The sequence below is a fragment of the Catharus ustulatus genome, chromosome 38 (assembly GCF_009819885.2).
Source record: "Catharus ustulatus isolate bCatUst1 chromosome 38, bCatUst1.pri.v2, whole genome shotgun sequence".
Classification (NCBI taxonomy): Eukaryota; Metazoa; Chordata; class Aves; order Passeriformes; family Turdidae; genus Catharus; species Catharus ustulatus.
The window spans coordinates 195,319-218,992 of NC_046258.1; the positions used below are offsets into that span (position 1 = coordinate 195,319).

Here is a 23,674-nt window from a genome sequence, read left to right on the forward strand (position 1 = left end):
GAAAAAAAGCGGATTTCGGTAAAATTTAAAGTAAATTTAATTAAAATAATTAAATTTAATAATCGGCAAGAAAATTTTGGGGGAAAAACCGCGCGGTTTTGGGGCGAGAAAATTGGAGCGGTTTGAGGGCAGACCTGAGGAGATTTGAGGTAAAAATTAATTTTTACGAGGTATTTAATTATGTAAATTTATGCAAATGAGGCACTCACAGGAAATGGTTTCATTTTTTGTGAATTTTTATTTTTATTTTTTTTTCCGTTTCCGGAACCAAAAAAAAAAAAAAAAAAAAAAAAGAAAAGAAACAAAAAAAAAAAATTCCCAGAAGTTCCCAAAATTCCAACCCCGGGTGGGGGCGGGGCCGGGGGCGGGGCCAGCGCCGAGGCCACGCCCACCTTTCCCGCCAAAACACGGAGGGGGGAGGGGCCGAGGAGGGAAAGGGGCGTGGCCTGAGGGGAGGGGGCGGAGCCAAATCTCACCTGGAAAAGAGAAAAGAGAGGAGAGGGGTCACTGGTTTGTACTGGTTTGTACTGGGAGGGGCTGGGAGGGGAAAGGGGGAACTGGGAGGGACTGGGAACTGGTCTGAACTGGTTTATACTGGTCTGTACTGGTACATACTGGTTTATACTGGTCCGTACTGGTCTGTACCGATCTGTACTGGTCTGTACTGGTATATACTAGTCTGTATTAGTCCATACTGGCCCATACTGGTCCATACTGGTCCATACTGGTCTATACTGGTCCATACTGGTCCGTACTGGTCCATACTGGTCCATACTGGTCTATACCAGTTTATACTGGTCTATACTGGTTTATACCGGTCCATACTGGTCTGTATGGGCCCATACCGGTCTATACTGTTCCATACTGGTCCATACCGGTCCATTCTGTTCTATACTGGTCTATACTGGTCCATACTGGTTTGTACTGGTTTCTATGGATTTCTGTGGGGTTTTTTGGGTCCATACTGGTCCACACCAGTCCATACTAATCTATACTGGTCCATACTGGTCCATACTGGTCTATACTGGTCCATACTGGTCCATACTGGTTTATACTGGTTTATACTGGTCTATACCGGTCCATACCGGTCTATACCAGTCCATACCGGTCCATACTGGTCCATACTGGTCCATACTGGTCTATACCAGTCCATACCAGTCCATACCCGTTTATACTGGTCCATACTGGTCCATACTGGTCCATACTGGTTTGTACTCACATGGTCTGGGGCGAGAAGAGCCCCGACAGCGTCAGGCACTGCGAGGCCAAGTTCAGCGCCGGGCTCAGGGCTGGGGGAGGGGAAATCAATCGGTCAGGGAGGGGGGGAACCCAAATTTGGGAACCCCCAAAAATCCCAAAATTTCACAAAATTCCCATAATTCCAAAAAATTCCCGAAATTCCCAAAATCCCCAAAACTTCACAAATCCCCAAAATTCCAAAAAATCAGAAAATCTTCAAAATTCCCCAAAAAATCCCCAAAATACCCCAAAATTCCCGAAAATCCCCCAAAAAATCCAAAATCCTCAAAAATCCCCAAAATTCTCAAAATTCCAAAATTCCCCAAAATCCCCAAAAATCCCATAAACCCCCAAAAAATCCTCAAAGTTCCCAAAAAATCCCAAAAATCCCCAAATCAAAAAATCCCCAAAATCCCAAAATCCCCAAAAATTTCCCAAAACTCTAAAAAAAATCCCAATATTTCCAAAAATCCCCAAATTCCCAAAATTCCAGAAAATCCCAAAATACCAAAAATCCCCCAAAATCCAAAAAATTTTCAAAATTCCCCAAAAATTCCCCAAATTTCCCAAAATCTCCAAAATCTTTAAAAATCTCAAAATTCCCAAAAATCCCCAAAAGTCCCAAAATTACAAAATCCCAAAAATCCCCCAAAGTTCCCCAAAAATCCCCAAAATTCCCCAAAATTCCCCAAAACTCTAAAAAAAATCCCGATATTTCCAAAAATCCCCAAATTCCCAAAATTCCAGAAAATCCCAAAAATCCCCCAAAAATCCCCAATTCCCCAAAAATCCCCCAAATTCCCAAAATTCCAAAATCCAAAAAATCCCCCAAAATTCCCCCAAATCACCAAAATTCCCAAAATCTCCAAAATTCCCAAAAATTCCAAAATTTCCCAAATCCCCAAAAATCCCCAAAATTCAAAAATTCCCAAAAAATCCAAAAATCCCCCAAAATCCCAAAAAATCTCCCCCAAAATCTCCCCCCCCCCCAAATCTAAATTTTGGAATCTCCCAAATTTGAGACCCCCCCTTAATTTTTTGGATTCTTCCACCCAAATTTTTGGGCTCCTTCCCCCAAATTTTGGGTTCCCCCTCCCCAATTTTGGAACTTTCCAAATTCTGGAACCCCCCAAAATTTTAGGACCCCCCAAATTTTGGGACCCCTCCCCAATTTCAGGAATTCCCCCTCCCCAATATTTTGGATTCTCCCACCCAAATTTTTAGGATTTTTCCCAATTTTGTGACCCCCCCCCCCCAATATTTGTGACCCCTCCCCAAATTTTAGGACCCCCCCAAATTTTGGAACCCCCCAAATTTTTAGGACCCCTCCCCAATTTCAGAAATTTCCCCCCTCCCCAATATTTTGGATTTTCCCACCCAGATTTTTAGGATTTTTTCCCCATTTTGAGACCCCTCCCCATTATTTGGGACCTCTCCCCAAATTTTTAGGACCCCTCCCCAATTTTAGGATCCCCCTCCCCAATATTCTGAATTTTCCCACCCAAATTTTCAGTTTTTTTCCCCAATTTTAGGATCCCCCTCCCCAATATTTTGGATTTTCCCACCCAGATTTTTTTTGGGACCCCTCCCCAATTTCAGGAATTCCCCCTCCCCAATATTCTGAATTTTCCCACCCAAATTTTCAGTTTTTTTCCCCAATTTTAGGCTCCCCCTCCCCAATATTTTGAATTTTCCCACCCAAATTTTCAGTTTTTTCCCCCAATTTTAGGATCCCCCTCCCCCATATTTTGGATTCTCCCACCCAGATTTTTTTTGGGACCCCTCCCCAATTTTTGGGTCCCCAATTTTGGGGTCTCACCTGTGAGGGCGGCGGGGTTGAGCCCCCCCAGGGGGGTCAGGGCCCCGTTCAGCTGCTGCAGCGCGGCCTGGGCGGGGGCGGGGAGCTGCAGGCCCGACCCTGAAAACGCCAAAATCCACAAAATTCATCCCAAAATCGACAAAATTCACCCCAAAATCAACATCAGCACCCCTGAAAACCCCAAAAACCACCCAAAAAAACCCCAAAATTCACCCCAAAATCGACAAAATTCATCCCAAAATCGACAAAATTCACCCCAAAATCATCAAAATTCACCCCAAAAACATCAAAATTCACCCCGAAATTGACAAAATTCACCCCAAAATCGACAAAATTCACCCCAAAATCGACATCAGCGACCTCAAAAACCCCAAAAACCACCCAAAAAACCCCAAAATTCACCCCAAAATTGACAAAATTCACCCCAAAATCGGGGTCAACACACCTGAAAACACCAAAAACCACCCAAAAAAACCCCAAAATCAACAAAATTCACCCCAAAATTGACATCAGCGACCCCAAAAACCCCAAAATTCACCCCAAAAAACCCCCCAAAAATCCCAAATTCGGGGTCAGGGATGTCAAAAAATACAAAAACCAGACCTGGAAACCCCAAAAAATTCAAAATTCGCCCCAAAATCGGGGTCAGCCACCCCTAAAACCACCCAAAAACCCCCCAAAAAACCCCCAAAAAACCCAAAAATCCACTAAAACTCACCCCAAAATCAACAAAATTCACCCCAAAATCAGAGTCAGGGACACCAAAAACCCCAAATCCCCCCAAAATCCACAAAACTCACCCCAAAAAACCCAAAAACCACCCCAAAAAACCCCAAAATCCACACCTGGAAACCCCAAATCCCTTTCAGGTGTGCCCAGGTGTGCCCAGGTGTCCCCAGGTGTCCCCAGGTGTCCCCAGGTGTGCCCAGGTGTGCCCAGGTGTGCCCAGGTGAGTTTTTACCCCCCCCAGGTGTGCCCAGGTGTGTCCCAGGTGTGCCCAGGTGTGCCCAGGTGTGTCTCAGGTGTGCCCAGGTGTGTCCCAGGTGTGCCCAGGTGTGCCCAGGTGTGTCTCAGGTGTGCCCAGGTGTGTCCCAGGTGTGCCCAGGTGTGTCTCAGGTGTGCCCAGGTGTGTCCCAGGTGTGTCCCAGGTGTGTTTTTAACCCCCCCAGGTGTGCTCAGGTGTATCTCAGGTGTGCCCAGGTGTGTCCCAGGTGTGCCCAGGTGTATCCCAGGTGTATTTTAACCTCCCCCAGGTGTACCCAGGTGTGCCCAGGTGTGCCCAGGTATATTTTAACCCCCCCAGGTGTGCCCAGGTGTGTCCCAGGTGTGCCCAGGTGTGCCCAGGTGTGTCCCAGGTGTGTCTCAGGTATATTTTAACCCCCCAGGTGTGCCCAGGTGTGTCTTTACTCCCCCAGGTGTATCCCAGGTGTGCCCAGGTGTGTTTTTAACCCCCCCAGGTGTATCTCAGGTGTGTCCCAGGTGTATTTTATCCCCCCCAGGTGTATCTCAGGTGTATCTCAGGTGTGCCCAGGTGTGCCCAGGTGTGCCCAGGTGTGTCTCAGGTGTGCCCAGGTGTGTCCCAGGTGTGCCCAGGTGTATCTCAGGTGTGCCCAGGTGTGCCCAGGTGTATCTCAGGTATATTTTACCCCCCCAGGTGTGTCCCAGGTGTGCCCAGGTAACTCACCCTCCGCCAGCTTTGCCATCAGCTGCAGCCTCCCGGCCGCGGTTCCCAGCTCGGGCTCGTCTCCGCAGGTGAGCGGGGGCGGGGCCACACCTGTGCCAGGTGCGCCGGGGGCGGGGCCCTCGGGGAAGGCGACGTCGGCCCCGCCCTCGGGCCGCTCGCTCACCTGGCCCAGGTGCATCGGGCGCCCCGCCAGCTCGAAGCCGTTCAGCTGCGTCAGGGCGCGGCGCGCGCAGTCGGCCTCAGAAAACTGCACAGGTGAGACACAGGTAAAGGGACAGGTGAGATTGGACAGGTGAGACAGGACAGGTGAGATACAGGTGAGGTCACACAGGTGAGATTAAACAGGTACAGGTGAGACACAGGTGAGATTGAGCTGTGTCAGGGCGCGGCGCGCGCAGTCGGCTTCGGAGAACTGCACAGGTGAGAGAGAACAGGTGAGGGACAGGTGAGATACAGGTGAGAGACAGGTGAGAACAGACAGGTGAGATACAGGTGAGATTGGACAGGTGAGACTGAGCTGGGTCAGGGCGCGGCGAGCGCAGTCGGCTTCGGAGAACTGCACAGGTGAGACAGATGAGAGACAGGTGAGATACAGGTCAGATACAGGTGAGAGACAGGTGAGAGACAGGTGAGACAGGTGAGATTGAGATTGGACAGATAGAGGTGAGATTGGACAGGTGAGACTGAGCTGGGTCAGGGCGCGGCGCGCGCAGTCGGCTTCGGAGAACTGCACAGGTGAGAGGGAACAGGTGAGACACAGGTGAGGGACAGGTGAGGTCACACAGGTGAGATTAAACAGGTACAGGTGAGATTGGACAGGTGAGATTGGACAGGTGAGATTGAGCTGGGTCAGGGCGTGGCGCGCACAGTCGGCTTCTAAAAACTGCACAGGTGAGAAACAGGTAAGGTACAGGTGAGATACAGGTGAGACAGGTAAGGGACAGGTAAGGTCACACAGGTGAGATTGGACAGGTACAAGTGAGATTGGACAGGTGAGATTGAGCTGGGTCAGGGCGCGGCGCGCGCAGTCGACCTCCAAGAACTGGACAGGTGAGAGAGGACAGGTGAGACAGGTGAGATACAGGTGAGAGACAAGTGAGATTAAAAAGGTACAGGTGAGATACAGGTGAGATTGAGATTGGACAGGTACAGGTGAGATTGGACAGGTGAGAACAGACAGGTGAGATTGAGCTGGGTCAGGGCGTGGCGCGTGCAGTCGGCCTCCAAAAACTGCACAGGTGAGACAGGACAGGTGAGATAGAGGTGAGATTGAACAGGTGAGATACAGGTGAGATACAGGTGAGGGACAGGTGAGATTGAGCTGGGTCAGGGCGCGGTGTGCGCAGTCGGCCTCCGAAAACTGCACAGGTGAGAAACAGGTGAGAAACAGGTGAGACAGGTAAGGGACAGGTAAGGTCACACAGGTGAGATTAAACAGGTACAGGTGAGATACAGGTGACACTGAGCTGGGTCAGGGCGCGGTGCACGCAGTCAGCTTCGGAAAACTGCACAGGTGAGACAGGACAGGTGAGACAGGTAAGGGACAGGTAAGGTCACACAGGTGAGATTAAACAGGTACAGATGAGACACAGGTGAGATTGGACAGGTGAGATACAGGTAGGACTGCTGAGATAGGTGAGACACAGGTGAGACTGGACAGGTGACATGGCACAGGTGAGACCGGACAGGTGGGATTAGACAGGTGAGATACAGGTGAGATCAGACAGGTACAGGTGACATACAGGTGAGATTAAGACTGAACAGGTGAGATTGGACAGATAAGGTCACACAGGTGAGATGGGACAAGTGAGATACAGACTGGACAGGTGAGTCTGAACAGGTGAGATACAGGTGAGTTTGGACAGGTGAGACTGGACAAGTCAGATTGAGATTGGACAGGGGAGACTGAACAGGTGAGACTGGCAGGTAAGGCCAGACAGGTGAGATACAGGTGAGATTGGACAGGTGAGATTGGACAGGTGAGATTGGACAGGTGAGATTGAGCTGGGTCAGGGCGTGGCGGGCGCAGTCGGCCTCCGAGAACTGCACAGGTGAGAACAGGTAAGGTTAAACAGGTGAGACACAGGTGAGATACAGGTGAGATCAGACAGGTAAGGTCAGACAAGTGAGGTCACACGGGTAAGATCAGACAGGTGAGACACGACAGGTGAGATTGGACAGGTGAGATTGGACAGGTGAGATTGAGATTGGACAGGTGAGATTGGACAGGTGAGATTGAGATTGAACAGGTGAGATTGCACAGGTGAGATTGGACAGGTGAGATTGAGATTGAACAGGTGAGATTGCACAGGTGAGATTGGACAGGTGAGATTGAGATTGAACAGGTGAGATTGCACAGGTGAGATTGAACAGGTGAGATTGCACAGGTGAGATTGGACAGGTGAGATTGCACAGGTGAGATTGGACAGGTGAGATTGCACAGGTGAGATTGGATAGGTGAGATTGCACAGGTGAGATTGGACAGGTGAGATTGGGATTGGGCAGGTGAGATTGGACAGGTGAGATACAGGTGAAGTACAGGTGAGACTGGCCAGGTGAGATTGAGATTGGACAGGTGAGACACAGGTGAGACTGGACAGGTGAGATACAGGTGAGATCAGACAGGTACAGGTCAGATACAGGTGAGATCAGACAAGTGAGATTGGACAGGTGAAACACGTGAAATACACGTGAAACACAGGTGAAATACAGGTAAGGGACAGGTGAGATTAAACAGGTGAAATTGGACAGGTGAGAGACAGGTGAGATGAGACAGGTGAGATGAGACAGGTGAGATGGGACAGGTGAGGTGGGACAGGTGAGATACAGGTGAGACTGGACAGGTCAGACTGAGATTGGACAGGGGAGATTGAACAGGTGAGACTGAGCTGGGTCAGGGCGCGGCGAGCGTAGTCGGCTTCGGAGAACTGCACAGGTGAGACAGGTAAGGGACAGGTCAGATACAGGTGAGGTCAGACAGGTACAGGTAAGATACAGGTGAGATTGGACAGGTGAGATACAGGTGAGATTGAGATTGAACAGGTGAGATCAGACAGGTGAGATTGGACAGGTCAGATTGGACAGATGAGATACAGGTGAGACACAGGTGAGACTGGACAGGTAACACGTGAGACAAATAAGACCTTACAAGTGACATTACACAGGTAAAGCCAAACAGGTGAGATACAGGTGAGGTCAGACAGGTGAGACTGGACAGGTGAGACCACTAAGATCCAACAGGTGCACCCAGGTGTGTTGTGATCCCTCCCAGGTGCCCCCAGGTGTGTCTCACCTGCCCCAGGTGTGTTTTACCCCCCCCCAGGTGTGTCTCAGGTGCCCCCAGGTGTGTCCCAGGTATATCCCAGGTGTGTTTTACCCCCCCAGGTGTGTCTCACCTGTCCCAGGGGTGTCCCAGGTGCCCCCAGGTGTGTCCCAGGTATATCCCAGGTGTGTTTTACCCCCCCCAGGTGTGTCTCACCTGTCCCAGGTGCCCCCAGGTGTATCTCAGGTGTGTTTTACCCCCCCCAGGTGTGTCCCAGGTGTGTTTTACCCTCCCCAGGTGTGTCTCACCTGTCCCAGGTGTGTCCCAGGTATATCCCAGCTGCCCCCAGGTATGGTTTTACCCCCTCAGGTGTGTCCCAGCTGTGCCCCAGGTGTGTCCCAGGTGTGTCTCACCTGCCCCAGGTGTGTTTTCCCCCCCCAGGTGTGCCCAGGTGTGCCCCAGGTGTGTCCCAGGTGTGTTTCACCCCCCCCAGGTGTATCCCAGGTGCCCCCAGGTGTGTCCCAGGTGTGCCCCAGGTGTGTCTCACCTGTCCCAGGTGTGTTTTACCCCCCCCAGGCGTATCCCAGGTGCCCCCAGGTGTATCCCAGGTGTGCCCAGGTGTGTCCCACCTGCCCCAGGTGTATCTCAGGTATGGTTTTACCCCCCCAGGTGTGTTTTTACCTCCCCAGGTGTATCCCAGGTGTGCCCCAGGTGTGCCCAGGTGTGTCCCACCTGCCCCAGGTGTGTCACTCACCGTGATGAAGCCGTACCCTTTGCTCTGCCCCGTGTCCGGGTCTCTCATCAGCACGATGTTGTCGATCTGCAGGTGAGGGACACGCACAGGTGAGCCAAAAGCTCTGCCCAGGTGTGCCCAGGTAACTCCAGGTGCGTTCCTATCCCCCCTAGGTGTGTCCAGGTGTGCTCAGATGTGTTCCCATCCCCCTCAGGTGTATCCCAGGTATCCCCACATGTGTCCCAGGTATGCCCAGATGTGTCCCAGCTACCCCAGGTGTGTTCCCATCCCCCCCCAGGTGTATCCCAGGTGTGTTTTTATTGCTCCCAGATATCCCCAGGTGTGCCCAGGTGTGTCCCAGGTGTGCCCAGGTGTGCCCAGGTGTGCCCCAGGTGTATCCCAGGTGTGCCCAGGTGTGTTCCCATCCCCCCCAGGTGTATCCCAGGTGTGCCCAGGTGTGTGCCCAGGTGTGTTCCCATCCCCCCCAGGTGTGTTTTTACAGCCCCCAGGTGTATCCCAGGTGTGCCCAGGTGTGCCCAGGTGTGTTCTCACCTTTCCAAAGGGTTCAAAGATGCCCCTGAGCATCTCCTGGGTGATGTTGCAATGAGCTCAGGTGTGCCCAGGTGTGCCCAGGTGTGTTCCCATCCCCCCCAGGTGTGCCCAGGTGTGTCTCAGGTGTGTCTCAGGTGAGTTTTTACCTTTCCAAAAGGTTCAAAGATCCCCCTGAGCATCTCCTCGGTGATGTTGCAGTGAGCTCAGGTGTGCCCAGGTGTGTTCCCATCCCCCCCAGGTGTGCCCAGGTGTCCCCAGGTGTATCTCAGGTGTGCCTCAGGTATATTTTTACCTTTCCAAAGGGTTCAAAGATCCCCCTCAGCATCTCCTGGGTGATGTTGCAGTGAGCTCAGGTGTGCCCAGGTGTGCCCAGGTGTGTTCCCATCCCCCCCAGGTGTGTTTTTATGCCCCCAGGTGTATCCCAGGTGTATCTCAGGTGTGTTCTCACCTTCCCAAAGGGCTCAAAGATCCCTCTCAGCATCTCCTCGGTGATGTTGCAGTGAGCTCAGGTGTGCCCAGGTGTGCCCAGGTGTGATCCCATCCCCCTCAGGTGTGTTTTTATTGCTCCCAGATGTATCTCAGGTGTGTTCCTACCCCCCTCAGGTGTGTCCCAGGTGTGCCCAGGTGTGTCCCAGCTACCCCAGGTGTGTTCCCATCCCCCCCAGGTGTGCTCAGGTGTGTTCCCATCCCCCCCAGGTGTATTTTTATGCTCCCCAGGTGTCCCCAGGTGTGTCTCAGGTGTGTCTCACCTTCCCAAAGGGCTCAAAGATCCCCCTGAGCATCTCCTGGGTGATGTTGCACTGAGCTCAGGTGTGCCCAGGTGTGTTCTCATCCCCCCCAGGTGTGTTTTTATGCTCCCCAGGTGTGCCCAGGTGTGTCTCAGGTGTATCTCACCTTTCCAAAGGGCTCAAAGATGCCTCTCAGCATCTCCTCGGTGATGTTGCAGTGCAGGGACCCCACGTAGAGCCTGAGGGGGCCCCCTGAGCCCTTCTGCAGGGGCGCGGCCATGGCGGCCAGGCGGTTCTTCTCGGCCTGGGGGGGACACGTGGGACAGGTGAGAAATAAAACCACCCAAAAATGGAAAAAATCCACCCAAAAATTAAAAAAATCCACCCAAAAACTAAAAATATCCACCCAAAAATGAAAAAAATCCACTCAGAAATGGCAAAAATCCACCTGAAATCCAGCCCAGGTGAGCTCAGGTGAGCTCAGGTGGGACAGGTGAGACAGGTGAGCTCAGGTAAGAAAAAAAACACCCAGAAATGCAAAAAATCCACCCAAAAAGCAAAAAAATCCACCCAAAATTGATTTAAATGGACTCAAAAACGGCAAAAATCCACCCAAAATTGGAAAAAACCCAGCCCAGGTGAGCTCAGGTGAGCACAGGTGAGGGATAAAACCACCCAGAACCAGAAAAAATCCGCCAAAAATGAAAAAAATCCACCCAAAACTGGCTTAAATGGACCCAAAAATGGCAAAAATCCACCTGAAATCCAGCTCAAGTGAGCTCAGGTGAGACAGGTGAGCTCAGGTTAACATAGGTAAGAGATAAAATCACCCAAATTTGGAAAAAATCCACACAATAATCCAATAAATCCACCCAAAATTGACAAAATTTCACCCAAAAAGGGCAAAAATCCAGCCCAGGTGAGGTCAGGTGAGCACAAGTGGGACAGGCGAGCACAGGTGAGGGATAAAACCACCCAAAACCAGAAAAAATCCACCCAAAAATCAAAAAAAATCCACCCAAAACCAGAAAAAATCCACCCCAAAACGGAAAAAATTCACCCAAAAATGGCAGAAATCCACCTGAAATCCAGCCCAGGTGAGCTCAGGTGAGCACAGGTGGAACAGGTGGGACAGGTGAGCTCAGGTAAGAAAAAAACCACCCAGAAATGCAAAAAATCCACCCAAAAAGCAAAAAATCCACCCAAAATTGACTTAAATGGACTCAAAAATAGCAAAAATCCTCCCAAAATTGGCAAAAACCCAGCTCAGGTGAGCTCAGGTGAGCACAGGTGAGGCAAAAACAACAAAAATCCACCCAGAAATAGACCAAAACTACCCAAAAGTGGAAAAATTCCACCCAAAAAAGGAAAAAAATCCACTGAAAAATGACAAAAATTCACTTGAAATCCAGCCCAGGTGAGCTCAGGTGGGACAGGTGAGCACAGGTAAGAGATAAAACCACCCAAAAATGGAAAAAAATCCACCCAAAAACCAAAAAAATCCACCCAAAATTCGCAAAATTTCACCCAAAAATGGCAAAAATCCACCTGAAATCCAGCTCAAGTGAGCTCAGGTGAGCACAGGTAAGAGATAAAACCACCCAAAAATGAAAAAAATCCACCCAAAAATGAAATAAATCCACCCGAAATTGACTTAAATGGACTCAAAAATATCAAAAATCCGCCCAAAATTGGCAAAAACCCAGCCCAGGTGAGCTCAGGTGAGAGATAAAACCACCCAAAAACGGAAAAAATCCACACAACAATGAAAAAAATCCACCCAAAAACCAAAAAAATCCACCCAAAAACCCAAAGAAATCCACCCAAAAATGACAAAAATCCACCTGAAATCCAGCCCAGGTGAGCTCAGGTGGGACAGGTGGGACAGGTGAGACAGGTAAGAGATAAAAACACCCAAAATACAAAAAATCCACACAAAAACCAAAAAATTCCACCCAAAAATCAAATAAACCCACCCAAAATTGGTTTAAATGGAACCAAAATGGCAAAAAATTCAGCCCAGGTGAGACGGGTGAGCACAGGTAAGAGATAAAACCACCCAAAAACGAAAAAAATCCACACAAAAACCAAAAATATCCACCCAAAAATGGAAAAAATTCACTCACAAATGACAAAAATTCACTTGAAATCCAGCCCAGGTGAGCTCAGGTGGGACAGGTGAAATCAGGTGAGCTCAGGTAAAGGACAAAACCACCCAGAACCAGAAAAAGTTCACCCAAAACCCAAAAAAACCCCCCAAAAATTCCCCAAAAAATCCCCAAAAATCCCCAAAAAATCCCAAAAAATTCCCAAAAAATCCCCAAGAAATCCCCAAAAAATCCCCAAAAAAATCCAAAAAATCCCAAAAAATCCCCAAAAAATAAAAAAAATCCACAAAAAATCCCAAAAAATTCCCAAAAAATCCTCAAAAAAATCCCAAAAAATTCCCAAAAAATTCTCAAAAAAATGCCCAAAAATCCCAAAAAATCCTCAAAAAAATCCACAAAAAAGAAAAAAATCCCTAAAAAATCCTCAAAAATTTCTCAAGAAATCCTAAATATCCTTAAAAGATTTCCAAAAATTCCCAAAAAATCCTCAAAAAAAAAAATCCAAAAAAATCCAAAAAAATCCCCAAAAAATCCCAAAGAAATTCCCAAAAAAATCCCAAAAAATCGCTAAAAATTCCCAAAAAATCCCCAAAAAAATCCAAAAAAATCCCAAAAAAATCCCAAAAAATCACGAAAAATCCCCAAAAAATCCCCAAAAAATTCCCAAAAAATCCCCCAAAAAATCCCAAAAAGTCGCCAAAAAATCCTAAAAAAAATCCTCAAAAATCCACAAAAAATCAGAAAAAATTCTCCAAAAAAATCCTAAAAAATCCCCAAAAAATCCCCAAAAAATCCCCAAAAATCCCAAAAAAATCCTCAAAAAATCCTCAAAAAATCCAAAAAAATCCCAAAAAATCCCTAAAAAATTCTCAAAAATCCCCAAAAAAATCCCGAAAAAATCCAAAAAATCCCAAAAAAATTCCCAAAAATCCCAAAAAATCCCCAAAAAATCAGAAAAAATTCCCCAAAAAAATCCCCAAAATTCCAAAAAAATCCCCAAAAAATCCTCAAAAAATTCCCAAAAAATACCCAAAAAATCACGAAAAATCCCTAAAAAATCAGAGAAAATTCTCTAAAAAAATCCCCAAAAAATCCTCAAAAAAATCTCAACAAAATCCAAAAAATCCCAAAAAAAACCCAAAAAATTCCCAAAAATTCCCAAAAAAAATCCCAAAAAATCCTCAAAAAAACCCCAAAAAATCCTCAAAAAATCCCAAAAAATCCTCAAAAAAATCCCTAAAAAATTCCCAAAAAATCCCCAAAAAATCCTAAAAAATTAAAAAAAAATCCCAAAAAATCCCCAAAAAATCCCAAAAAATCCCCAAAAAAATCCCCCAAAAAAACCTAAAAAAAATTCTAAAAAATCCCCAAACAATCCCCAAATTTCCCCAGTGCCCACCTGGGAGGCCTGGACGATGATTGGCACCCCCAGCAGGCGCTGCCCCGTCAGGCCGATGGCCAAAGGCACCGACTGGATCTCGCAGAACTCCACGTACGCGATGCCCTTGGAGCGCCGGGAATTCCGGTCTGAGATGATCCGAACGTCGCGGACCTAAAAACCAAAAAAAACACATTAAAAAAAGGGTTTAAACATAAATTAGGCACAGCTGAAATAAGAGCAGTTTTTTAGCAATTTTTTTGAAATTTTTTTGGGATTTTTTCAGAATTTTTACGGGATTTTTTTTAGGATTTTCCGCCGCGTTTTTTAGGATTTTTCCGCATTTTTAAAAGAATTTTTTTGACATTTTAAAAGATTTTTTTTTAAGGGAAGTGTCTTGAAGTTGTCTGAGCATTTTTCAGGATTTTTTCTGAATTTTTTCAAGATTTTTAAAAAATTTTTTCGAGTTCTTTTCAGGATTTTTCAGGTATTTTTAAAGAGAATTTTTCGTTTTTTTTTTCAAGAATTTTTTAAGATTTCCTTTTACTTTTTTTGGTTTTACCTAGGATTTTTCAGGCATTTTTCTAGGAATTTTTTTTAAGAACTTTTTCAAATTTTTTTAGGATTTTTTTGGCACTTTTTGGGATGTTTTTTGTACTTTTTAGGGATTTTTTTGGACATTTTTTAGCATTTTTTTTGGATTTTTAGGTGGATCTTTTTGGGCATTTTTAAGCATTTTCTCGTTATTTTTTAGGATTTTTTGGTGGTTTTTTGGCATTTCTAAGGATTTTTTGAGACTTTTGGGGGATTTTTTAGGATTTTTTTGGGGGTTTTTTTGAAATTTTTTTTAGGATTCTTTCAGGACTTACTTAGGAATTCATCAAGATTTTTTAGGGATTTTTTTTGGAGTTTTTTAAAGAATTTATTGGGAATTTTAGTGGATTTTTTGGGATTGTTTGAAATTTTTGGACATTTTTTTGAGGATTTAAAAAAATTTTTTACAGATTTTTTAGTCATTTTTTTCAGCATTTTGTAACATTTTCTTTCAGATTCTTTTGGAAATTTTTTGAAATTTTTTAGGATTTTTTGTGTCTTATTTAGGAATCTTTCAGGACTTTTAAGGGACTCTTTTTTTAAGATTTTTCAGGATTTTTTTGGGATTTTTTGGGGATTTTTGGTGCCCTTGGAGCGCCGCGAGTTCCAGTCCGAGATGATCCGAACATCACGGACCTGGGGGGACAAAATAAAAATTTAAAAAAGGGTTAAACACTGCTGGGGTGACAAAGAATTAAAAGAATTCGTTTTGGTTTTTCTGGAAAATTTTTTTGAATTTTTTAGGATTTTTTTTAGGATTTTTTTGAGTTATTTTTTGATATTTTTTTAGAGATAATCGGATTTTTCGAGGGTTTTTTTGGCATCTATTTCAATTTTTTTAGACACTTTTTGGGAAATTTTTAAAACATCTACAGAGATTTTATAAAGTTTTTTAGAGGATTTATTTGGGAATTTTTAAGGATTTTTTTTGAGCATTTTTTTGGGATTTTCGGGGCACCTTAAAAGGTTTTTTTGAAATTATTAAAAAAAATACTTAAAATTTTTAAAGGGACATTTTAGAATTTTTTAAGGGATTTTTTCAGAATTTTTCTGAGATTTTTTAGGATTTTTTCGTTGAATTTTTGGTGATTTTTTTTTGGTTTTTGGGATTTTTTTTCAGATTTATTTTAAAAATTTTTTTAGTATTTTTCACAATTTTTTCGGGATTTTTTGGGATTTTTTTGGGATTTTTTGGTGGGACTTTTTTCGTATTTTTCAGGATTTTTTTGGGATTTTTTGGGGGGATTTTTCTTTGTGTTTCTCAGGATTTCTTTAGGATTTTTGAAGCACTTCATTGATTTTTTTAGGATTTTTTTTTCTAGTTTCTTAGTGGTTTTTTAGGTTTTTTTGAGGGTTTTTTAAATTTTATTTACTGAAGGTTTTTTAGGACTGTTTCAGCATTTTTTACAATTTTTTTTAGAATTTCTTAGGAAAACTTCTAAAGATTTTTCTATGGTTTCATTTTATTTTCTGGAATTTTTTTAAAATTTATTTTCAGATTTTTTTTCGGAATTTTTTTTGGGATTTTTGGTGCCCTTGGAGCGCCGCGAGTTCCGGTCCGAGATGATCCGAACATCACGGACCTACACGGGAAATAAAGGGTTAAAAATGGATTAAATAAAGGGTTAAACACTGCTAGAACAAAAAGAATTTTTAGGGATTTTTTCAGATTTTTTTAGAATTTTTTGAGAATTTTTTGAGAATTTTTTGAACATTTTTGGGGATTTTTTTGAGGATTTTTTGAGAATTTTTTTGGACATTTTTGGGCATTTTTTTTGGTGATTTTTTTGGGATTTTTTTAGAATTTTTTTTTATTTTTTGGTGGATTTTTTAGGATTTTTCTGGGATTTATTTAAGAAACTTTCAGGATTTTTTTTTTTAATATTTTAGGATTTCTTTGGGATTTTTTTGGGGATTTTTTTAGAATTTTTTTTGTATTTTTTTAGGAGTTTCAGGAATTTATTCAGAATTTCTTCAGGATTTTTCTAGCATTTTTTAAGGCATATTTCAGAATTTCTGGGGGAATTTTCAGGGAATTCTGGGGGATTTTTTATGATTTTTTGAAGATTTTTTTTAGGATGTTCTAAGGATATTTTTGGTCATTTTTTTTAGAATTTTTTCCAGATTTTTTGAGGAATTTTTTGGGCATTTTTTATGACTTTTTAATGCAATTTTTTTCTGATTTTTTAAACCCATCATTTACAATTTTTAGAAATTTTTTCCGGTTTTTTTACGATATTTTTCTCAGTTTTCTAAGATTTTTTTTGTAATTTTTTAGGATTTTTTTGGGGTTTTTTTTTTTAGATTTTTTAAGATTTTCTTTGGATTTTTTTGGGGATTTTTTTAGAATTTTTTTTGGAATTTTTCACCATTTTTTCAGAATTTTTTTGGGTATTTTTTAGGATCTTTCAAGGGTTTTTTCACATTTCCTACAGAATTCTTAAGGAATTATTTTAGGATTTTTTAAAGGATTTCCTAGGTATTTTTTATTGTCACATATTTTAAAATTTTTTTGGGGAAACTTCTGGGATTTTTTGGAGTTTTTTTAGACATTTTTCAGGATTTTTGAGAACTCCTCTGATAATTTTCCAGAATTTTTTTTTTGGATTTTTTTCTCACTTGGGGATTTTTAGGGGGATTTTTTAGGGATTTTTTTGGATTTATATTGGAATTTTTCAGAATTTCTTTAGGATTTTTTAGGATTTTTTGGGGGGGATTTTTTGGGCATTTTTTGGAAGTTTTTCAGATTTTTTGAGAAATTTTTTAGGTATTTTTTAGGACTTTCGGTGGATTTTTAAGACATATTTTAGCATTTTTTTTAAAGCTTTTTTTGGGCACTTTTTAGGATTTTTTTGGGGATTTTTTGGACATTATTTAGAACTTTTTTAGGATTTTTTTTTCGTATTTTTTGGGATTTTTTTCAGATGTTTTGGGGGATTTTTGGTGCCCTTGGAGCGCCGCGAGTTCCGGTCTGAGATGATCCGAACATTACAGACCTGGGGGGAAATAAAGGGTTAAAAACGGATTAAATAAAGGGTTAAACACTCCTGGAAGAAAAAGAATTTTTAGGGATTTTCAGGACTTTTTTCAGAATTTTTTGGGGATTTTTTGAGAATTTTTTGGACATTTTTGGGGATTTTTTTGGTGATTTTTTTGGGATTTTTTTTAAAAATTTTTTTTTTATTTTTTGGTGAATTTTTTAGGGTTTTTCTGGGATCTTTTTAAGAAATTTTTCAGGATTTTTATTTTAATATTTTAGGATTTCATTGGGATTTTTTTGGGGATTTTTTTTTAGGATTTTTTTGTATTTTTTCAGGAGTTTCAGAAATTTATTTAGAACTTTTTCAGCATTTTTTAGGGATTTTTTTTAGAATTTTTTTTGGATTTTTTGGGGATTTTTGGTTGCCCTTGGAGCGCCGCGAGTTCCGGTCCGAGATGATCCGAACATCACGGACCTGGGGGGAAAAACAAAATTAAAAAAAGGGTCAAACACTGCTGGGGTGACAAAGAACTAAAAGAATTTCTTCTGGTTTTTTTAGAAATTTTTTGGAATTTTTTGGGGATTTTTTTTTTTAGGATTATTTGAGTTATTTTTTGGTATTTTTTCAGAGATAATCGGATTTTTCGAGGGTTTTTTTTGGCATCTATTTCAATTTTTTTAGACACTTTTGGGAAATTTTTAAAACATCTATTGAGATTTTTATAAAGTTTTTTAGAGGATTTATTTCCAAATTTTTAAGGATTTTTTTTGAGCTTTTTTTTCGGATTTTTGGAGCACCTTAAAGGTTTTTTTGAAATTATTTAAAAAAATACTTAAAATTTTTAAAGGGACATTTGAGAATTTTTTTAAGGGATTTTTTCGGAATTTTTCTGAGATTTTTTACGATCTTTTCGTTCAGTTTTTAATGATTTTTTTTTTTGGTTTTTGGGATTTTTTTTCGGATTTATTTTAAAAATTTTTTTAGTATTTTTCACAATTTTTTCGGGATTTTTTGGGATTTTTTTTGGGATTTTTTGGTGGGACTTTTTTTGGTTTTTTTTAGGATTTTTTTGCAATTTTTGGGGGGATTTTTCTTTGTGTTTCTCAGGATTTCTTTAGGATTGTTGAAGCATTTCATTAATTTTTTTAGGATTTTTTTTTTTAGTTTCTTAGTGGTTTTTAGGTTTTTTCAGAGTTTTTTTAAAATTTGATTTATTGAAGGTTTTTTTTAGGATTGTTTCTGCGGTTTTTATGATTTTTTTTGAGAATTTTTAAAGATTTTTTTATGATTTCATTTTATTTTCTAGAAATTTTTAAAAATTTATTTTAAGATTTTTTTCGGAATTTTTTTTGGGATTTTTGGTGCCCTTGGAGCGCCGCGAGTTCCGGTCTGAGATGATCCGAACGTCACGGACCTAAAAACCACAAAAATTACATCAAAAAAAGGGTTAAACATAAATTAGACAAAGCTGAAATAACAGCAGCTTTTTCAGCAATTTTTTTCAAATTTTTTTCGAATTTTTTCAGAAGTTTTACGGGATTTTTTTGGGCATTTTTTAGGATTTTTTCTGCATTTTTAAAGGAATTCTCTTTGGCATTTTTAAAGATTTTTTTGGGGGGAAATGTTTTTGAAGTTCCTTCAGCATTCTCCTGAGTTTTTTAGAATATTTTAGGATTTTTTTTCAACATTTCTTACAGTTTTTCAGAAATCTTTTAGGAATTTTTTTAAAGGAATTTTTGGTGGTTTTTTCAGAAATTTTTGGGATTTTTAAAAATTTTTTTTAGCATTATTTAGGATTTCTTTTTGGATTTTCCTAAAAACTTTTTGATAGTTTTTGGGGGAATTTTTCTAGAACTTTTTTTTTCAGGAAATTTTTTTTTTTCAATTGTTAAGATTTTATGATTTTTTTAGGCATTTTTTTAGGATTTGTTATGGTTTTTGGGGAATTTTTTTTCGGACTTTTTTTAGGATTTTTTCGGCATTTTTGCAATTTTTTTTGAAACTCTGTAGAATTTTTTTGGGATTTATTTAGGAAACTCTTTATGACTTTTTAAGAACTTTTTTTCAGCTATTTGAGGCAATTTCAACATTTTTTTGAGCCATTTTTGGAATTTTTCTGGAATTCTTTCGGGATTTTTTTGAAGATTTTTTTGGGGATTTTTTTAAAGATTCTTTTTCAATTTTTTAAAGCAATTTTTTACACATTTTTTAGGATTTTTTTGAAGTATTTTTTTATCATTTTTTAGGACGTTCCAAGGACTCTTTCAGGGATTTTTTGTATTTTTGTTTGGCTTTTCTAACTTTTTCAGGAATTTTTTGGGGAATTTTTAGAAAATTTTTGGGGGATTTTTTGGCATTTTTGGGGGATTTTTTTTCCAAGGATTTCCCAGGATTTTTTGAGGAATTTTCCAAAAATTTTTCAGGAATTTTTTCTCACATTTTCCCAAGAATTCCCCACCATTTTTTGTGATTTTTGGGAATTTTTCTGGGATTTTTGGGGAATTTTTCAGGGATTTTTGGGGAATTTTTCTGGGATTTTTTCAGAGATTTTTCAGGCATTGATCAGGAATTTTTCCAGGATTTTTAGAAAAATTTTTCATTATTTTTTGGCTTTTCTCCAGGAATTTTTTAGGGATTTTTCAAGACTTTTTTCCAGGAATTTTTCTGGGATTTTATTCAGGAATTTCCCCAGAATTTCCCACAATTTCTGAGAGATTTTTCAGGATTTTTTCAGCAATTTTCCAGAGTTTTTTTCAAGAATTTTCCAATAAATTTCCAGAATTTTTAGGGATTTTTCCTGAAATCTTCCACAATTTTTTTTTAATTTTCCCAGAAACTTTTCACATAATTTTCCATGACTTTTTAGCGAATTTTTCAGGAATTTTTTCAGGTCTTTCCCTGAATTTTTCCACATTTTTTTGGAATTTTCCAAGAGTTTTTCTGGGATTTTTCAGGAATTTTTTTCAGAAACTTTCCAGGAATTTCCCCAAAACTTCCCATGATTTTTTTGGGGATTTTTCCAATGATTTTTCAGAATTTTTTCAGGAATTTTTTCCAGGATTTTCCAAAATTTTTTTGGTGTTTTTTTGGGATTTTTTTTAAGAATTTCCCACTTTTTTTTTTTCTAGGAATTTTTTTTTTGTGATTTTTTCAGGATTTTTTCAGGATTTTTTTTCAGGAATTTTTCAGGAATCTTTTTCAGAAATCTTTCTGGAATTTTCCATGATTTTTCTGGGAAATATTCAGGAATTTTCATGAGATATTTTCCAAAAACTTTCCCAGAAATTTCCCACAATTTTTTCATGGAACTTTTCCGGGAATTTTTTCAGGAATTTTTCTGGGATTTTTCCAGAAAATTTTTCTCGGATCTTTTCTGATTTTTTTCTGATTTTTTTTCAGGAATTTTTCAGGATTTTGCACCATTTTTTGGGGACTTTTTCACCAATTTTTCTGGGATTTTTAAAGGAATTTTTTTGGGATTTTTTCAGGAATTTTTCCAGGATTTCCAAGAATTTTCCACTATTTTTTTGGGTTTTCTCCAAGATTTTTCTAGGAATTTTTCAGTAATTTTTTAGAAATTTTTCAGGAGCTTTTCCAGAGATTTTTTCACTAATTTTTTCACTGATTTTTTCAGAAATTTTTTCAGTAATTTTTGTAAGATTTTCTCTAGTAATTTTTCCAGAATTTCCAGATTTTTCTGCGATTTTTCGTGATTTTTTTCTAGAAAGTTCCCATGATTTTTTTTGGGATTTTTCCTGAAATTTTCCACAATTTTTTTGGAGGAGAATTTTCCCAGCAATTTTTCAACAATTTTGAAAGGACTTTTTCTGGGACTTTTTCCAAGAATTTTCAAAATTTTTTTTGAGAATTTTTTGTGACGTTTTCCTAAAATTCTTCACCATTTTTTACAATTTTTTCAGAATTTTTTTCCAGGACTTCATTAAGAATTTTTCAGGATTTTCCCACCATGTTTTTGGAGATTTCAGAAATTTTCCAAAATTTTCCCCAGAATTCCCCCACAATTTTTTTGGAACTTCTCTGGGAACTCTTGGGATTTTTTTTTTTTTTTCAATTTTTTTTTTTGTGCAATTTTTAAAAATAATTATTCTGGAATTTTTTCAAGATTTTTTATAAAAACTTTGCAAGAATTTCCCATGATCTTTTCAGAACTTTTTCAGGGACTTTTCAAGATTTTTTTAGTGACATTTTTTCAGAATTTCCCATCATTCTTTTTTTTAATTTCTTGGGATTTTTTCAGGAATTTTCCACCATTCCAAATGAAAATTTTCAGCATTTTCCTCCGTGATTTTTTTCCATTTTTTCAGGGATTTTCCAATGTTTTTCCAGTATTTTTTCAGAAAACTTTCAGGAATTTTTCTTGAATCTTTTAAAGAACTTGTAAAAACTTTCATGATTTTTTTCCAGGATTTTTTTTGGATTTTTTTTTTTAAAGAATTTCCCACAATTTTTTTTTTCACTTTTCCAGGATTTTTTTTTTGCGATTTTTTTTCAGGAATCCTTCACAATTTTCTTCAGGAATTTTCGAGGATTTTTTAGTAATTTTTAAAGGATTTTTTCAGAAACTTTTTCAGGAATTTTCCACTATTTTTTCGGGGAGAATTTTTTGAGAATTTTGGAGGAATTTTTTCTGGCTTTGCCCAAAAAATTTTCCACAATTCTCTCAAAATTTTTCAGGAAATTTTCATGTTAATTTTTTTCAGGACTTTTTCCGAATTTTTCCCCCCCATTTTTTGGGGAATTTTTCAGGAACTTTCCTGGCAATTTTTCAAAAAATTTTCAGGAATTTTCCACAATTTTGAATTTTTTTTCAGAAATTTTTCAACAATTTTCCCCCATTTTAAAGATTTTTTTTTTCCAGGAATTTTTCTGGTTTTTCCCAGCACCTCCCCCTCTTTTTAGGATTTTTTTTGGGATTTTTTTTGGGGTTTTAATCCCAGAATTTTCCAGACCTTCCCCACGGCGGAGAAGAAATCCTCGAGGTCGCGGGTGGGGATTGCTCAGGGAATTTTCAGCAATTTTCCAGCAATTCTTTCAGTAATTTTTCTGTGATTTTTGGGGAATTTTTCTGTGATTTTTGGGGAATTTTTCTTGGATTTTTTCAGGAATTTTCCTGGGATTTTTTCAGAATTTTTCAGGAATTTTTTCAGGATTTTTAGAAGAATTTTTCATTATTTTTTGGGGTTTTCTCCAGGATTTTTCTAGGAATTTTTCAGGAATTTTTTTAGAAATTTTTCAGGAGCTTTTCCAGGGATTTTTTTCACTAACTTTTTCACTAATTTTTTCAGAAACTTTTTCAGGAATTTCTGCAACAATTTTGTAAGAACTTCTCTGGGATTTTTGCAGGAATTTTTAAAATTTTTTTGAGAATTTTTTGTGACGTTTCCCCAAAATTTTTCCCGATTTTTTACCATTTTTTCAGAATTTTTTTCCAGGACTCTCATAAGAATTTTTCAGGAATTTCCCCTGATTTTTTAACACTTTTAAAGAGATTTTTTGGGGTTTTCATCCCAGAATTTTCCAGACCTTTCCCACGGCGGAGAAGAAATCCTCGAGGTCGCGGGGGCGGATGCGGGCGGCGAGCTGCATGCAGGAACACGGTGCGGGGCGTCCCTCTCCTCGGGGCTCAGCGACCCCAGCGGCTCCCTGGGGAGGGAAAACAGCTGGAGAAACAGCTGGGAACAGCTGGGGGGAAATTCACAAAAAAATCCCGAACAAAAAGGAGCAAAAATGACCAAAATCGGCCCAAAAACGACGAAAATCGACCTAAAAATGACCCAAAATGGACCCGAAATTCACAAAAATTGACCCAAAAATTGACCCAAAATTGACCCAAATTCTACAAAAATCAACCCAAAATCAACCCAAAATCCACAAGAATTGACCAAAAAATGACTCAAAACTGACCCAAAAATTGACCCAAAAATTGACTCAAAATTGACCCAAAATTGACAAAATTTATACAAAAATTGACACAAAACTTACAAAAACAGACCCAAAAATTGACCCAAACTTCACCCAGAAATTGACTCAAAATTGACCCAAAATTGACCCAAAATCCACAAGAATTGACAAAAAAATTGACTCAAAAATGACCCAAAATTCGCAAAAATTGACCCGAAATTGACCTAAAATCCACAAAAATTAACCAAAAGTCAACTCAAAATTGACCCAAAAATTGACTCAAAAATTGACTCAAAATTGACCAAAAATTGACGCAAAATAGACCCAAAATTGACCCAAAATTTACAAAAATTGATCAAAATTGACCAAAAATCCACAAAAACTGACCCAAAACGGAGCCAAATAGACCCAAAATGACTCAAAATGACCACAAAAATACTAGAAATAAAGTGAGAAACATCAGGAACATCTGGGGAACATCTGGGAACAGCTGGGGGAAAATTCACAAAAAATCCCAAACAAAAAGGAGCAAAAATGACCAAAATAGGCCCAAAAACAACCCAAAAATGACCTGAAATTCACAAAAATTGACCTGAAATTTGACCCAAAATTGACCCAAGATCTACAAAAATTGACTCAAAATCCACAGAAATTGATAAAAAAATTGACACAAA

General features: G+C 40.1%; 1 protein-coding gene across 2 annotated transcripts in view; it reads right to left on the reverse strand.

Annotated features, from left to right (window-relative positions):
- Positions 1 to 309: 309 nt before the first annotated feature.
- Positions 310 to 23,674, reverse strand: part of RBM23 (RNA binding motif protein 23) — a 28,665-nt gene continuing 5,300 nt past the window's right edge. Inside the window, exons 3-10 of one of the 2 annotated variants that reach the window (XM_033084381.1) lie at positions 22,623 to 22,742; positions 13,525 to 13,677; positions 10,184 to 10,321; positions 8,759 to 8,824; positions 4,743 to 4,989; positions 3,059 to 3,157; positions 1,220 to 1,289; positions 310 to 476 (exon numbers count right to left, since the gene is read on the reverse strand). In XM_033084381.1, coding sequence (XP_032940272.1) covers positions 473 to 476; positions 1,220 to 1,289; positions 3,059 to 3,157; positions 4,743 to 4,989; positions 8,759 to 8,824; positions 10,184 to 10,321; positions 13,525 to 13,677; positions 22,623 to 22,685 — 840 coding nt within the window. In that variant the 5' untranslated portion in view covers positions 22,686 to 22,742 and the 3' untranslated portion in view covers positions 310 to 472. Of the gene's footprint in view, positions 477 to 1,215; positions 1,290 to 3,058; positions 3,158 to 4,742; positions 4,990 to 8,758; positions 8,825 to 10,183; positions 10,322 to 13,524; positions 13,678 to 22,622; positions 22,743 to 23,674 lie in introns of those variants that run through there. The other variant, XM_033084382.1, reaches the window with a different exon arrangement.